The sequence below is a fragment of the Callorhinus ursinus genome, unplaced genomic scaffold (assembly GCF_003265705.2).
Source record: "Callorhinus ursinus isolate GAN/ISIS: 27379988/994484 unplaced genomic scaffold, GSC_fseal_2.0 scaffold10, whole genome shotgun sequence".
Classification (NCBI taxonomy): domain Eukaryota; kingdom Metazoa; phylum Chordata; class Mammalia; order Carnivora; family Otariidae; genus Callorhinus; species Callorhinus ursinus.
In genome coordinates, this window is record NW_027397072.1 from 77,571,756 (window position 1) to 77,588,342 (window position 16,587).

Below are 16,587 nucleotides of genomic sequence, written 5' to 3' on the forward strand. Positions count from 1 at the left end.
CTCCTGGGGCACACTCCCCCAGGAGTGTGGATCCGAAAAGTTCTCAGGGTCAGGGATTATTACTGGCTGCTCTCCTCGGTGAGAGAAGAGAATGCACTTGCTGATGCGGATACTGGTAGACATGACTGTGGTATCCCAGCAACAGAGAAGACAGTTTATCACAGATTTGGAAATAACTGGGGCATCAAAACCTTCTACAATTCTCTTTCTTGATAGCTGCGTTATGAAAGTTATGTCACAGATTTAATCTTGATTTCTTCGGGAGTTTTCTCTGAGCTCATAGGATGAACACTAAAGCTTGGCACCCAGCCTGTGCTCTGCTCCAGATCCTCCCCAGAGCTCTTCATGTACAAGGAGTAAGCACAGATGCTCTCATAAACAGTGCAGAGTCTTCCAGTATTCTGCTACACTCAGTAGGGCACAGCGATCAAACGCTCTCTTCTGATGAGGAGTGTAGCTGTGAAATCTGGGCTATGAGCAGAGGTGGCTTCATCATAAAGCCGAAGTGTAAGCTTTAGGGCTCCTTACTTGCAAGAGCCCTTACGAGAAAAGTCCCATTTGAGTGTCAGTTCTCATTAAGTACAATTAGGCAGCCATTAAATCACTATTTAAAAAAATTTTGTGACAGCAAACTCAATAAATGTTCTAGTAAAGTGGACAAAGCTGAATAAAAACATGCTTTTAAAGTATGTTAAAGTCTGGGTTAACATTTCAAATGTCAAAATATATAATATACATATCTGAAATAATAGTTCTCTAATTTGACAATGCTATCATAAAGGCTATTATTTTAGGTTAGGCAGAACTGACTGCCTTGTTTAAAAAGTCAATATATGAAACTGTTATGGAGAATATTTCTATTCTCAAATTCAAACATGCTTCTGAAATTCAAATACATTATCACTCAGTTACAAAAAATAATGACTTCATAATTAAGGCAAAGCTTGCTAGGTATATATGTGAAAACCCAGATTACAAAAATTTAATTCCAATCCTAATGTATTTGCTAATATTAATTTCAGTTTATGAACTTGCATTTTCTTTCATGAAGCAATCAAATAAGAGCTTGTGATTGTTTATAAGATAAACCAACCTAAGCAGTAATATAAAATCTGACTATAAAATGGTCAGTGTTTCTACATTAAGATGTCAATATAACATGCCTTCTGGTTTGTCAAAACAAGATCACTTCATTAGAAAAAGATGAATACTTACCATCAAAACTAATACTTGCAACTTTGGTGTATTTACTTTCTGAAGCTTTCAATGTAATTGGTTTAAAGTGTACCGTTACAGCGTCATTTTGTGGTGTAGGTCGAACACTCTGCAAACAGAAAAATATATATAGCATTATTTTAGTCCAATGGTTCAGTTACATTATACTGGAGAGTGTACTGAAAAGTGAAGCAGAATCAAAATTGGAAAAGTTTAACTTTACATGTTCCCTTTAAATACAGTAGGCCAAACTGACACAAGTTGACATTAATTTCATCAGAATATCTTCATGAAATAAAATGATGGGCAGAGGAAAAGTATATGATAGGTAAGTGAGTGTAAAAATCTAGAGACAAACTAGTACACTAGGTATGAATACATAAAGCAGAAAAGAAAGGTATTTATTTTCTAAACAAGTGCCCAATTAATATATGAGAGAAGGAGACATGAAGATTTATGATAGGGTCCCTCTTCCAGAACTCCATAATACCAAATGTAATATCCTGACTATATGAAGAATGAACATGAATTTGGGAGCCGGTACCCCTCTGTCAAAGTAGTTTTGCAGATCCCACTTTTGGTGGTACTTTCTCTATGTCTCTAGGGCGCAGCTGTGCAAGTGAGGCATGCTGCTGTCACCAGGCAGGGCTGCGCTCCCAGCTGCGGGCCTGAGCAGTGGGGCAGACTGAAGAGCTGTGTAGCTTGCAGAGGTCAGAACAGTTTAAATTTAAAAAATAAGATCTTTCTATTCAACAACTAAACCTATAATAACAAACACAATAAAAGCTTGCGCTTTTGGAGCAAGCTAGAAAAATGCATTTTACATTTTAAGGTGCAGTTACTTTTTTTTTTTTAAAGATTTTATTTATTTATTTGAGAGAGAGCGAGAGAGCAAGCACAAACAGGAATGGGCAGAGGGAGAAACAGATTCCCTGCTGAGCAGGGAGCCCGATGTGGGGCTTGATCCCAGGACCCCGGGATCATGATCTGAGCTGAAGGCAGACACTTAACTGACTGAACAACCCAGGTGCACCAGTTACTTTTTTATTATCCTTACTGACACAAAGCATTTTTCATTGGAAGGAACCTTAAAGATCCCAACCTGCTTCCCTGTTTTACAGATGAAGAGAACCTTCCAATATGGAGTGATGTTTCAATAGCTAGGCATCAAGAGGTGGGGCTGGAAACCAGGTGTCCTGAATTGGTCCAGGGTCTGGGCCCTTTACTTGGCATCCTATTGCCTAAACATGTGTCAGTGAAGTCATGGTACTGGACACAAATCTTGATCAATAATCTTCCTTTAGAATTCAATTAGAATCTTACTTGGGTCTGAATTTTGGTTTTGGCTGAATTTTCAAGGGCTTTACAAACTTGTCGTCAAAGCCTGATGCTTCCCATAGAAAGAACACAGTTCTCTTCTGTGACACTCACCAGGTGCCCCTGCTAACACGGGCGCGGTCAGATCCTTGCACATCACCAAGTTCTTCCCCCTGGCTCCCTACCCACCCTTTCAGTTGATCCATAAAAGTGGAATCTGACTAAACTGAAGGGCAGTTGCATGAAGGCACAAGAAGTGCCTGAGAAGAGTATGAAGAAAAACTGCTCCTTTTGGGGAACCCTCCTACACTGCTGGTGGGAATGCAAGCTGGTGCAGCCACTCTGGAAAACAGTATGGAGGTTCCTCAAAAAGTTGAAAATAGAGCTACCCTAAGACCCAACAATTGCACTACTGGGTATTTATCCCAAAGATACAAATGTAGGGATCCGAAGGGGTACATGCACCCCAATGTTTATAGCAGCAATGTCCACAATAGCCAAACTATGGAAAGAGCCAAGATGTCCATCAAGAGATGAATGGATAAAGAAGATGTGGTGTATATATATATACACAATGGAATATTACTCAGCCATCAAAAAAATGAAATCTTGCCATTTGCAACGACGTGGATGGAACTAGAGGGTATTATGCTAAGTGAAATAAATCAATCAGAGAAAGACAAATACCATATGATTTCACTCATGTGGAATTTAAGAAACAAAACAGATGAACACAGGGGAAGGGAAGCAAAAATAAAATAAGATGAAAACAGAAAGGGAGGCAAACCATAAGAGACTCTTAATCTCAGAAAACAAACTGAGGGTTGCTGGAGTGGAGGGGGGTGAGAGGGATGGGGTTGCTGGGTGATGGACATTGGGGAGGGTAAGTATTATGGTGAGTGCTGTGAACTGTGTAAGACTGATGAATCACAGACCTGTACCCTTGAAACAAATAATATATTATATGTTAATTAAAAAAATTAAAAAAGAAAAAAACCAAAAAACTTCTCCTTTTGCCTTGTGTCCGCGATCATAGGGAACAAAGCTGGTTATACACATAATGATCACAAATACTGCTTTTACACCAGATGGCAGGGCATCTCTCTTCTCACTGCTGGTTCATCTTTATGGGGCCTGAAATGATGGCCCTAAGGGTGGTTCTGCAGTTCTCTGAGCTGGAAATCTTAATAGCCTGAGCTCTTGGCCTCAGGCTTTCTCAGTATTTTATCTTTCCTCTGAATTTCTCATTTGCTTTTGAATCTCTAACTGGGGCTTCAAGTGGATTTGTTCACACTGATATATTTATCATCAATAAGCTTGCTGTTAGTAGCAATCATTTAAAATACAAATCTCTTCCTTCCTTGAAGGTTGTGTGAGCATGTGTGTCTTATTTTTAAGAATAAAACAAAACAGTTTGACCTGTGAGATAAACTACAAAATGGAAAGGTTTCATATATTATACTACTACACTAATACTTCTTCCATAAGAAAGGAAAGCAGTACAGAGTATATGTGACAGTCCCACAGTGACTGGCTTATGTAACAAAAGATATTAACTATTTCACTAGAAGTGTCAGTTTGAGTAAGCTGCCTATCGACTCTGGGCCTTATTTTTCCTGCTTGTAAAACACTAGGATTAGATTAGGTATTTTCTCAGATTCCATCTATCTACAAAGTTCTGTGATTCTATTAATTTTGTTTTTTGTTTTTTTTTTCCAAATGAGCCACTTTTATCCTGAGGTCAAGATTTGTTAGAGGGATGATCAAATAAAGCTCTGTAGTTTGCAGAGGACTTCCACATGCTCTACTGAACATGACAGAGCTGTAACAAAACCTTGACCATTTTCAAACATGCTTTGGCAGTTTGGTGGCAGTTCAGTAGTAACAACCACAACACTTTTTGAGTGTTATCAGCCTGCACAATACCTTACCAGAAATAGCTAAGCAATGGTATTTATTAAAATATAGTCACTGTAAGTTGTTGGTGGGAATGCAAACTGGTGTAGTCACTCTGGAAAACAGTATGGAGGTTCCTCAAAAAGTTAAAAATAGAGCTACCCTATGACCCAGCAATTGCACTACTAGTATTTACCCTGAAGGATACAAACACAGTGATTCGAAGGGGCACATGCACCCCAATGTTTATAGCAGCAATGTCCACAACAGCCAGGCTACGGAAAGAGCCCAGATGTCCATCGATAGATGAACGAATAAAGATGTCATATGTATATACAATGGAGTATTACTCAGCCATCAAAAACAATGAAATCTTGCCATTTGCAAGGATGTGGATAGAACTACAGGGTATTATGCTAAGTGAAATAAATCAATCAGAGAAAGACACCATATGATTTCACTCATATGTGGAATTTAAGAAACAAAACAGATGAACATAGGGGAAGGGAAGGAAAAATAAAGTAAGGTGAAAACAGAAAAGGAGGCAAACCATAAGAGACTCTTAACTATAGGAAACAAACTGAGGGTTGCTGGAGGGATGGTGGGGGGGATGGGGTAACTGGGTGATGGGCATTAAGGAGGGCACCTGATGTAATGAGCAATGGGTGTTGTATGCAACTGATGAACCCAAAAATACACCTCTGAATCTAATTACAATATATGTTAATTAAACTGAATTTAAATAAAAGATCTATGGACTACAGGAAACAAATTGAGGGTTTCAGAGGGGAGGGGGTGAGGGGATGGGTTAGCCCGGTGATGGGTATTAAGGAGGACACGTATTACATGGAGCACTGGGTGTTATATGCAAACAATGAATCATGGAACACTACATCAAAAAACTAATGATGTACTGTATGGTGACTAACATAATAAAAAAAGGAAAAAAATTTTATCAGTAACATTTTGTTAATCAAAAAAAATTAAAAATATATAGTCACTTTAAGTAGTAAGATCTTAGAATACTTGATGAAAAATGTTTTTCTTTCATGAAACATATTACTTTAAGATTTTCCTTACCAGAGGAAAATTTTTATATTCAGTATTATTACCCTTATATATATATATTACACCAATAGTAAGCAAATATTCAATTGACTTATGTTTTATACGAATGATCTGAATTATTCACTTATCATTAAAAAAACCCAACCCTAAATCAGTTAAAATCTATTTTCCAAGGAAAGAAAAACGAAGCCAAACAAACAAAACACTTAAATAGTTGACTCATTCTGGTGGCTTTAAAGGAAAAATAATACATAATCATTAACTTGTATTAAGCATATTTACACTAACAATCTGTTTTAGTATCAGTTACTAACTGTTGCTTACTAAAGATAATTGAGAAGTGGCAAAAATATGGCAAGATTCCCAGGAAAGGCAGCTTGCACATGTTCTAAATACAATTCTAGCCTTTTCTCACGATATTCATACCCAACTAAAGCTCAGTAACTCTCAAGTGAGATTCAAAGGCCCAGGACACTCTAAAACTACTTACAAATACATTTGAGCAAGTAAGGAAAATAACCTTCCAGAATGTAACAATTGTATTTTTAACAACAGGTACACAAGTTCACTAAAGCTCTTATCAAGTTGACAGTGGTACAACTGACAAACATATCTGTGTTTCTTATTCATTATCAGTAAGGAAACTTTATGCAAATGTTTCTCTTAAGATATCACAAGCAAATTCATTCCATCATTTATACCACACTAATGTTTCTTAAGTGTTGAGGAAAATCATATTCTCAGAGTTGCATTATAGACAATCAATGTCAGGTAGGCTTGAACCTGGGCATCTTGACCACTTGCAGGTAAGAAATTTTTATTTTGAGACATTTGCTTCAGGAGTCCCATATCTAGAAAGATGAAGAGACTCTGAATTCCTTGAAGGGGAATTAAAAAACCCTCCAGCTTCTGGTAATGCCTAGCTCATCCTAAGATGTTATATATTTGCAAAATGGACAGAGCTCATCCAGAGGTAAGGACACTTAAAAATGTGTCAGTCTCTATGTCTGGCATATTATGCAGAAAAACAGAGGAAAAAACCTTAGGAAGCTCTCTGGAAACTCAGTTTGCATGGTAGATGGGCTTGTCCCCTGGCTGATAAGTAAGAAGTCTAAGCTAACATCATCTCAAGTGGACCAGTGCAACAAATTACTAACTCTGCAGTGCATTCTCCACCTTTACAACACATAAATCAGATGTCACTCCCTTGCTTAAAATTCTGTGATTTGCTGTTGCACTTAAAATAATCAAAGCCCAGAAAGCCATGATTAACTCTCCAGCCCTCACCTTTTTACATTCAACCCTTCCGTTTCCCACGACATCCAAAGCTGTTCCTGCCTCAGGCTTTTGCACTTGCTGTTCCCTTTGATGGGAATGTTTGTCTGCCAGCTTCTCTTACGGGTGCCAACTTCTTACTCTTTAGTTTTTACCTCAAATGTCAGCTCCTCAGAGACAACCCTATCTAAACCACCTCCCTCCCCCCACTTATATGCCATTCTGTTTCTTTTTTTGTTAGAACTTGGTTCGATTTACAATTATGTTGTATACTTGTCATCAGTCTCCCAGCTAAAAAGTGAGTTCAATAGGGGCGGAAACCTTGGTTGTCTGATTTACTGCTGTGTTCTCAGTACCTAGCACAGAAGCTGGCATATAGTTGACGCTCATTAAATATTTACTGGGTGAATAAGGAAGAATGAATGAGGAAGTAAGACAAAACTACCAAAACACTGGCAGAGTTTAGGCTCTGGATATTCGAAAAAATACTACACAGGTAGCTACCGATGCAGATATACAGACAGATATTATACATCAATAGATTTTTAGTAGAAATACCGAATGTGAAATTAAAGTGATATATCTGTAAATACTTGATGGGTGTCATTATATACTAACATACTTTCAAGTAACTTTTGAGATTTTATGGTTGGAAAAGTTGCTTTAAAAAAAAAAGCTCTGATTCATTTTCCTTCTTTGGAAAACTAGAACCTGTGTATGTTATAGGACTTTTGTGTTAAATAAGGTAATCCACGTAAAGAACCTAGCATAGTGCCTGAGCCATAGTAAGAACAAAAATGTTGACTTATAATGTATCCTAAAACTCCCTAAGAGAAAGGAGGAACATTAGCCTCTTCCCTTCTCTGTTATAACTGAATTGAATACTATGGTATTTTTTCATTCATATTCTTACAATTAATTGATAATTTCATTTTTAAAGAAAATGTTTATTGAAAAAGACATTAAAAAAAGATTTTATTTATTTATTTGTCAGGGAGAGAAAGAACACAAGCAGGGGGAGCGGCGGGCAGAGGGAGAAGCAGACTCCCTGCTGAGCAGGAAGCCGGATGCAGGACTTGATCCCAGGATCCCAGGATCATGACCTGAGTCGAAGGCAGACGCTTAACTGACTGAGCCACCCAGGTGCTCCTCTTTCAAAGGATCAAGAAAAGTGACAAACCTTTTCCTACACTGACCAAAACTACTTTTTAAATACTATTGAGAAGACTAAATTACTAAAATCAAGAATGAAAAATGGGATGTTACTACCTACTTCACAGGGACAAAAGAATCATAAGGGAATACTATGAACACTGGTATACCAACCAATTAGAAACTTGAGACACAATGGCAAAATCTCTAGGAAGATATAAGCCACTGAAAGTGAGGCAAGAAGAAATAGAAAATCTGAATAAGCCTAAAGAGACCGAATTTTAAAACTTCCTACAAAGAGAAGCCCAGGCCCAGAGGACTTCATTGAATTCTACCAAACATTTAAGAGGAATTTAACACCAGTCCTTCACAAACTCTTCCCAAAAACAGAAGAGGAGAGAATACTTCCCAACTCATTCTACTGGAAAACAACGACGACACCACAGCTATCTACCACCTTTATAGGACAACAGATATCTTAACGTCAAACAAAGAAAAAAGTGTATCATTACAGAACAGTCCTTGTCCAGAAGGGTGTTCATATAAACATTACTGTTCTTATTTTGCTCATTTTTCCATAGACTTGTGAAAATGTCAGTATAGTTAGACAAAACCAGTCCCTAACCCCTCAATATATAACAATCAGCATTATGTATTCAGGAAAATGTACTTAATTCTTGCTATAAATAGGAATGACAAAGAAATCATACAACAGAAACATTCACTGTAATATTTTCTTTTTTTTAAAAGATTTTATTTATTTATTTGACAGGGAGAGAGAGAGAGGGAGCACAAGCAGGGGGAGCAGCAGAGGGAGAGGGAGAAGCAGGCTCTCAGCTGAGCAGGGACCCCGATGCGGGGCTCGATCCCAGAACCCTGGGATCGTGACCTGAGCTGAAGGCAGACGCTTAATGGACTGAGCCACCCAGGTGCCCCTGTAATATTTTCTTATGTAAAAGGTCATCACTGGAGAATGTGCTGATAGTTTCATTCCACAGGGACTTTGATGACAATCTTTTCACCCAAAAACTGAATTAAAAAAATCAAGAAAGTCACTGAATCAAAAAAAAAGAATATATTTTTAAAAGCAAGCATATAAAAATATATGCACTAAAGTTGCTATTTAAGAAGAAAAATAACAAAAATGAGATATAATGCTGTTGCTCAGGCTTTTGTGTTTTGTTTCAATGGTCAAAAAAAGCTGTTCCTTGTCATCTGTGGCAGGGTCTCTTGAGGACCCCCGAGGAGGACAGGTATGAATCACAGCAGACCCAGACAACTGCTTCACAGGTCTCTCTCAGCTTGCCAAACAGTGGACAGGCAGGAACTCCAAGTGGGGCAGTTTCAGCCCACTGTAGAGTGGGGGAAGCTCTCTACCAGACCCCATTCCCCTAGTTCTTCTACTTAGCAGGAAGAAATACTAGGTCAGACAGCAGGACACTGCCTGGACTATGATCAGTGAGCACAGTTACTGTGCATTAAAATATGGTTGCCCAGGGGCGCCTGGGTGGCTCAGTCGTTAAGCATCTGCCTTCGGCTCAGGTCATGATCCCAGGGTCCTGGGATTGAGCCCCGCATCGGGCTCCCTGCTCCACGGGAAGCCTGCTTCTCCCTCTCCCACTCCCCCTGCTTGTGTTCCCTCTCTCACTGTGTCTCTGTCAAATAAATAAATAAAATCTTTAAAAAAAATACGGTTGCCTGGGATGGCCGTCTCTCGCTCCCTCATTTACGGTTTGTAAGCTCTCCTCTCTTTGGTCTACTCCACCAGCTGGCTATACATTCTGGGTTTGGCCATGGATGGACAAAGGTCCCTTAAGTCTCATGCCCATTTGATGTATCTCATTTTATCAGAGTTCTCTGAATTTAGGCTTCTGACATTAGCACAGGCTATAATAAAAATGTACTGCTTTCTTTTTCCATTATTCCCTATATATGTATCTTGGGGTCTTCACTAGGAGGTAAGGTTGTGGGCCAAAGCAAAATTTGGGTATCTTTCTTTTTTACCCATAAAATTGTGTAATGGCTCCCCAATTATACTGTAAGGCCTACAGTCACTTGTTCTATGTGCATGTGTGAGGGGAAGAGAGGACCCTGGTTTGTAGTCTGCTATCTACTATGCTGTAGTAGGTGCCAGTTAGAAGGGTACCTTGGACAAATATTAACAGCATTCTCATGTTACCTACCATGTCTCTGTGCTTTATTATTATTTCTCTTCCCAAATCATCTGAACCCTTTTCCCCCCCTCTTTTTACTTACCCATGCCTTATGTCTAACAACTAAACCTGATGGAATCCTTATAATCCGTTTTTCTTTGCACATGGCACACATCCTAGGATTTACCAGAATCCACACGCCTCTTATATGACTCTGCCTAAAGAAGAACCTCAGGGACTTTGGTTCAGACTTAGCTTGGGGAAGATCATGTACTTTCCTTCTAATCTTCAAAATCTAGTGGTTAGAGGCAGAATAGGTTTCTCACATCACACTTTGAACCCAAGTGTCACTAGGCCACCATAAAACAGAATCCTTTAGAGGTTTAATTATTTTTAAGTTTGTCATAAGTTTAAAAACAAAGAATATATAAATTAGGAGAAAAGAGGTAAAAACTTACTGTTATTGGTACATCTTTTGTTCCGGAATTTAGTAAATGAAGGTTTAAAACTTTTGGTAGATCTATTAAAATTGAAGAAAAGAAATATTTCTTTAACAGGTGTGCTTTACAGCAAACTATAATTTTTACCTTATTAGATACCAGATTGAATCTATTCTAGAATGTGAAAAAGAACTACAATCACATTAATAAAAAGAATGTGATTCTACTTAACTCATAGATAGCAGTCACCTTACTCATAAGGATACTGTGTATTACAAGAACTGCCCCCTCCTAAATAACCAGAAAAACAAAACATAATTTTTTAGTTGAATTAGACATTACTAATCTTTCGTTTTCCAGCAAAGCATAAGGAAGCAAATTAATAATGTGCAATGTGAAATTATCACATTAAAACCAAATCTAATTTTCAAAAAGGGGTCTTCAATCCTAAACAACCAAATTCTAATTACACATGGCCCACAGAAATCCCACATTATAAGTATTTCTATTTTTTCCTTAATAAATCCTTTAACTTGAGTGATCTCAGTTTTAGAATTCGAATACTTTCTTTGACCATCTGGGACAAAGTCTAACGTTATAACTGAATAATTAATAATATTAATAATAATAAAATATTAAAATTAATAATATAACAGAATAATCCATTACTAAGAATCCAGAAATAAAGCTTTTTATTTCCTTTATTTTACTATTAAAAAAAGATTCAGCATAACTGAATATGTGACAAACTAGATTCAAAAACTCAGAAATTATGCCTTCTTCCTCAGTCTTCTGTTTAGAAGACTTCACTTATCTCATGACCTTGCTTTCCCACCTGGTAAGCAATGGCGTCCCTCAGAAGAATGGGGTATGAACTCGTGAGGGCTCTGAGTTCCCAACAGTAGGTTTCTACGAGATCATGTAACCTACCAAAAGGTAACTTTCAAAGCTGAGTTACCAAGGAGTTAAAGTAGAGCCAGCCATTCAGCACTGAACAGAGTTTTTTTGTTTTTTTTTTAAGACTTAGAAAAATACTGTCTCTTTTCTTTACCTTGTGTTCGTAGTGTACCAAAATCTAACATTTCGGTTGAGGAATAAATTCCAGGGGCTTGGAAAAGAGAAAAGTAAACCATTAGATATTACTTTGCCCAGAGTAAGATGTATTGAAAACCAAACAAACATACATTTGCAGCTCCTTCAATTTTCTACTAACCTGTTGTAACTTCTACCTCGACAGGAAGAATGATAAACTCTGTGCTGTCTGAAGCATTCGTCTTTATTCTGATGAAGGCTGTGTGATTATCTGCTTCTCTGGATGAAAAGCTGGCTCTCATCACTCCCTTGGTTTCATAAGGAGGAATCTCCTGACAAGTTAATAGACCATAATGTAGCACAGCTTTTGTCATGTTGCAAAACCACCATAGTTTAATGAATAAGATGACAATGACTGAAAGATGCAATATTTTATATATCTACTAAGAAAAAAAATACATTGCCACTTAAATATATTCCACAGATTGTAACACACTCCAATTCTGAAGAACATTAAATGTAAAAAAAAGTGCAACTTAGAATTGATGAAGCATGGTATGTAATATTGAGCAAATGAAAGAAATAAAATTATCTGAAAACAAACTGTCAGTTGCAAAGTTATCATTAAAAGACAGAATTAATCTATAAAGTCATTTACTCTTTAGCGTGATGCTTGGGCATATAATTCAGTCCTAACATTCTCTTAACAAACAGCCATATCACCATTGGAGGGAAATGCTTTTCCCGAAGTCTATAGGAATCTCTTTAACCTAGAGAGCTTAGACCTGTCTGTCCTCTCATTTAAAACCGAACACAACAAAACTTCCCAGGCAAATCTACAGTTCACCAACTGCTTTCTGTAAGGCTCTTAGCAAGTAAGATCGCAAACATTTTCAGGCCTGTAATGAGAGAACACTCAAATATACACTAGAAGGAAGATTCAATGGGGGAAAAAAAAATTTTTTTTTTTTGAGATGTAATTCTTTCCTGGTTTTACAAAATCTGGCCTCCTTGGGACCATCAGAATTTTTCTGCACACACCTTTTGGCATATTTGAGGAGATCCCTGTGATACAGAATTTACTGGTCTTCACTTACTTTTATTCTTTTAAACTTTTTAGGCTCAAAGTAGGAAAGAAGTGTTTGGAACCCTCCTGGGTCCACTAGAGATGCACCATCCACTTCCCCATCTCTAGGGAGCTGACTTAGTCTCTGGGCTTTTCTTATGTACACTGTAAATGGGCTGAGGGTGAGGTCAAGGCCAACTGATTTTTTTCTTACTCCACGTATGTAGGAATAAGAATAACTTTCCTTGTAGCCACTGGGAGTATTAAAACATTATGCCATCTCTGCTACCATTGGTTATAGTTCTTAACTAATTAGAAATCTGAATTCTCTTATGTTTATTAGATACCAATTATATTTCACAGTAAATTCTTAGTTCTTCTATCTAGAATTAAAATACAAATTGAATAGCTTATAGTTAATTCTCTGAAGCATTGTTTTATATACTATTTCTCGCAAAGGCTTTTCAAACAGTAACATAATTTCAAGATAAAATATTTTTTGTGAAAGGATATAAATGAACCATCCATTACGTATTTCTACCTGCCATTCTGTTCCTATATCTGACGAGTTAACCAAATCCCTGACAAATTTGTTTCTAATTGCTCAAGTCAACATCCTAAAAATGTCCCTTCTGTGTCCCTTCCTTGGCCGAGACTGGTCAGAAGACAGAACAAGAGGCTATGTGTGTTTAAGAGAGCAATTAATAAATAAATTTGATATTCAGAACTTATTCATAGCAGTCAAGTCTGTTCAATTATGGATGAGGAGCGATCTGAGTGCCCTTGGTACAAGAAGGACACTTACTATGCCTTTCCCCTCTTTGATTAAGGCATGGTAGATAACAATTAGAGAAAAACCCTCGTATGGCAGGGAACTTTACAAATAAGGTAGTTGCTACATATTCACTGATCTGGCTAATATTTGCCAGTATTCTCTAAGAAAAAGTGGTTCTCTAAGCACTGACACAAAGTGGTGTTAAATATTCAACAATATTAAAGGTGGATGTAGATCACCTAAGAATTTATAATTTTCTAAGCTGTCACGAGGGCTTGACTACGTTCCCTCTGAAAACGTCATCTCTATCAACAGTAAGTCTGGAAAGTCACTTCTCTACCTCAAACATATAATGGATCCTTCCCACAGGGTTTGTTTTTTCTTTTTTAATCTTAGTATAAAGCACGTTATAAATGATTAGATTCAGAGACAACTTTACCAATATAATTTTGTGAAAGAATAGTTGAAACCTTTTCCTTTCCACACAGTGGGTCAAATCTCCCACCGATTTTGTTCACTGCTCTTTCCAAAAATTACTACTTATACTTTTCTCTCCATGTATCATCCAATTTTCATATATATCTGATGTAAATTTAAAATTAAGATATAATTAAGGGAAAGTCACCCACATTTACACAGCTGATAAATGTGGTGTATAATTTCTGGTGTATTTAGGAACATAACTGGTTCCAAGTGACCACACATGAGAGAAAAATATGCCAGCACTCACCCACAGTTTTCTGGTGCCTCCTTGTTGGCCCGTTGGAAGTTCTAGGTGAAGATCTCCTCCACTAGAGTACATTTCTACAACCTGTGACAAAGAGCACATGATGGTTAAGTTCGAAACCATATTCTCAATGCAAGTGATTTGCTGTTAAACAGAAATAAGTCTGACAACCACGTGTCTTAGAAAAATTTAAAAACATGTGCAGATATAAAAGTAAAGTATCGTGTCTTATCACTGGAGTCAGTGCTTCATATGTGTGACCAATGGTGGTTATTTTTAACTAAAACAAGGTAATTTTCAAATATTAAACTTAGAAACAGTGTAATTATATCAGACACTGGATTAAAGAAAATCTACCCATAGAACACCTTTTATTTTTTCCAAAGGAAAACCAGTTTATAGAAGTACAATTTTTGTACTTCTTATAGTAACACAGTGCTTCTTTAGTCACACATTTATAACAAGATTTAGCAGCAGATCTAACAACTACTATAACTGTGAAATAGTGAAGAATGTGTCATTCTGGGATATATGTAACATTTTTAATGCAGTATGACAGTATTTGGTTTCTCTTGGTAGCAAAAATCACAAGAACTGTTAATAATACCTCTGTGGCTTGTACCTACATTCATGATTTTGCTGAGATATAACTGATCTACAATAAACTACCCCTATTTCAAGTACACAACTTGATAAATTCTTGACATACATATACAGGCGTGAAGCTACCACTGCAATTAAGACATTAAATATACCCATTATCTCTAAATTTTCTTCATGCCCTTTGCAATCTGTCACTCTCTACCCCCTCACACCCCTGAGGCAACCAATGAGCTGCGCCTGGCCACTCAAGATTAGTCTGTAATTTCTAGAGCTTTATATAAATGGGGCGCCTGGGTGGCTCAGTCGTTAAGCGTCTGCCTTCGGCTCAGGTCATGATCCCAGGGTCCTGGGATCAAGCCCTGCATTGGGCTCCCTGCTCAGCAGGAACCCTGCTTCTCCCTCTCCCACTCCCCCTGATTGTGTTCCCTTTCTCGCTCTGACTCTGTCAAATAAATAAAGTCTTTAAAAAAAAAAAGAGCTTTATATAAATGGAATCATACAGTATGCACTCTTCTTCCTGGTTGCTTTTACTCAGTGTAATTACTTTGAGATTCATCACGTTGTTTATGTATTAATAGTTCATTTCTTTTTAATTTTATGGCTATGTCACAATTTTTGATCCATTCACCTAGTGATGGACATTTGGGTTGCTTCCAGTTTTTGGTCATTACAGATAAAGCTACTATGAAAACTGCATTTGTATAAGTCTTTGTGTGAACATCTGCTTTCTTTGCTCTTTGGTAAATACCTAGGGATAGAATGGGTCATATGGCAGGAGACTTTCCTTTAAGGGCAGGTAACCCTATCTCTTAAAAAGAAAGAAGGGCGCCTGGGTGGCTCAGTTGGTTAAGCAACTGCCTTCGGCTCAGGTCATGATCCTGGAGTCCCGGGATCGAGTCCCGCATTGGGGCTCCCTGCTCGGCAGCTAGTCTGCTTCTCCCTCTGACCCTCCCTGCTCTTGTTCTCTCTCAAAAAAAATAAATAAATAAATCTTTAAAAAAAAAATAAAAATTTTTTATTTTTAATAATTTTTTAAAAAAGATTTTATTTATTTATTTTAGAGACAGAGCTAGGGATAGAGAGAGACAGCGCACATACGTGAGTGGGGGAAGGACTGGAGGGAGAGGGACAAGCAGACTTCACGCTGAGCCCACCGCGGGGCTTGGTCCCACGACCCTGAGATTGTGACCTGAGCCGAAATCAAGAGTCCGCTGCTTAACTGACTGAGCCACCTAGGCACCCCAAGAATATACTTAATTAAATACAAATTTGGGGTGAAGTAAAAGAATGGGTGGAAGACCTTTACTTATTTTATCACGTAAGTCCTTCCAGGGGTACATAAAAAATAGACAAAGCAAGAAAAACAGCAATACTTTAGTATAAACTTAAAAGGTTTTTGGTGTATGTTGTTGTTAAAGTAACACATGTGGCAAAGACTAACGAGCTAAGGTTTTCTCTATTATTACCTGCCTTCTGATTTATTAGTGTTCCCCTATAGTCCCAGCTGTATTACTAGTGATACCACCTTAACTGATGAAATAACTACAGAACCTTTTCTGAAAAACCAGAAGACATCGTATATGATTTTGTTTAATCTTCCAAGGCATTAAGGAAATAAGCATAATGATGTGTGGAAACAGAAGATTAAAAGGTAGACTACTGATTATAGGGAAAGAAATAAGGAAAACGGGGACAGAAAATGACTCCATTATAAAATACAAAGGAAAGATCACATTAAAACTAGGAACGCGACATATTCCTGATTTTAAGTCCAGTGTTATTTATTCTAATTTAACAACGTATAGAAAAAAAGCCAAAAATATATAGAGAATATAATTTATGTAAAAAAATTTGCATAAAGAATTTAT

At 37.4% G+C, this 16,587-nt stretch overlaps 1 protein-coding gene across 1 annotated transcript in view; it reads right to left on the bottom strand.

The window, feature by feature from the left end:
• Nucleotides 1–16,587, bottom strand: part of TMEM131 (transmembrane protein 131) — a 225,112-nt gene that overhangs the window by 68,884 nt on the left and 139,641 nt on the right. The window contains exons 8-12 of the mRNA XM_073897950.1: nucleotides 14,120–14,200; nucleotides 11,730–11,880; nucleotides 11,568–11,624; nucleotides 10,535–10,596; nucleotides 1,216–1,324 (exon numbers count right to left, since the gene is read on the bottom strand). Of these exons, the coding sequence (XP_073754051.1) occupies nucleotides 1,216–1,324; nucleotides 10,535–10,596; nucleotides 11,568–11,624; nucleotides 11,730–11,880; nucleotides 14,120–14,200 (460 nt within the window). The remainder of the gene's footprint in view (nucleotides 1–1,215; nucleotides 1,325–10,534; nucleotides 10,597–11,567; nucleotides 11,625–11,729; nucleotides 11,881–14,119; nucleotides 14,201–16,587) is intronic.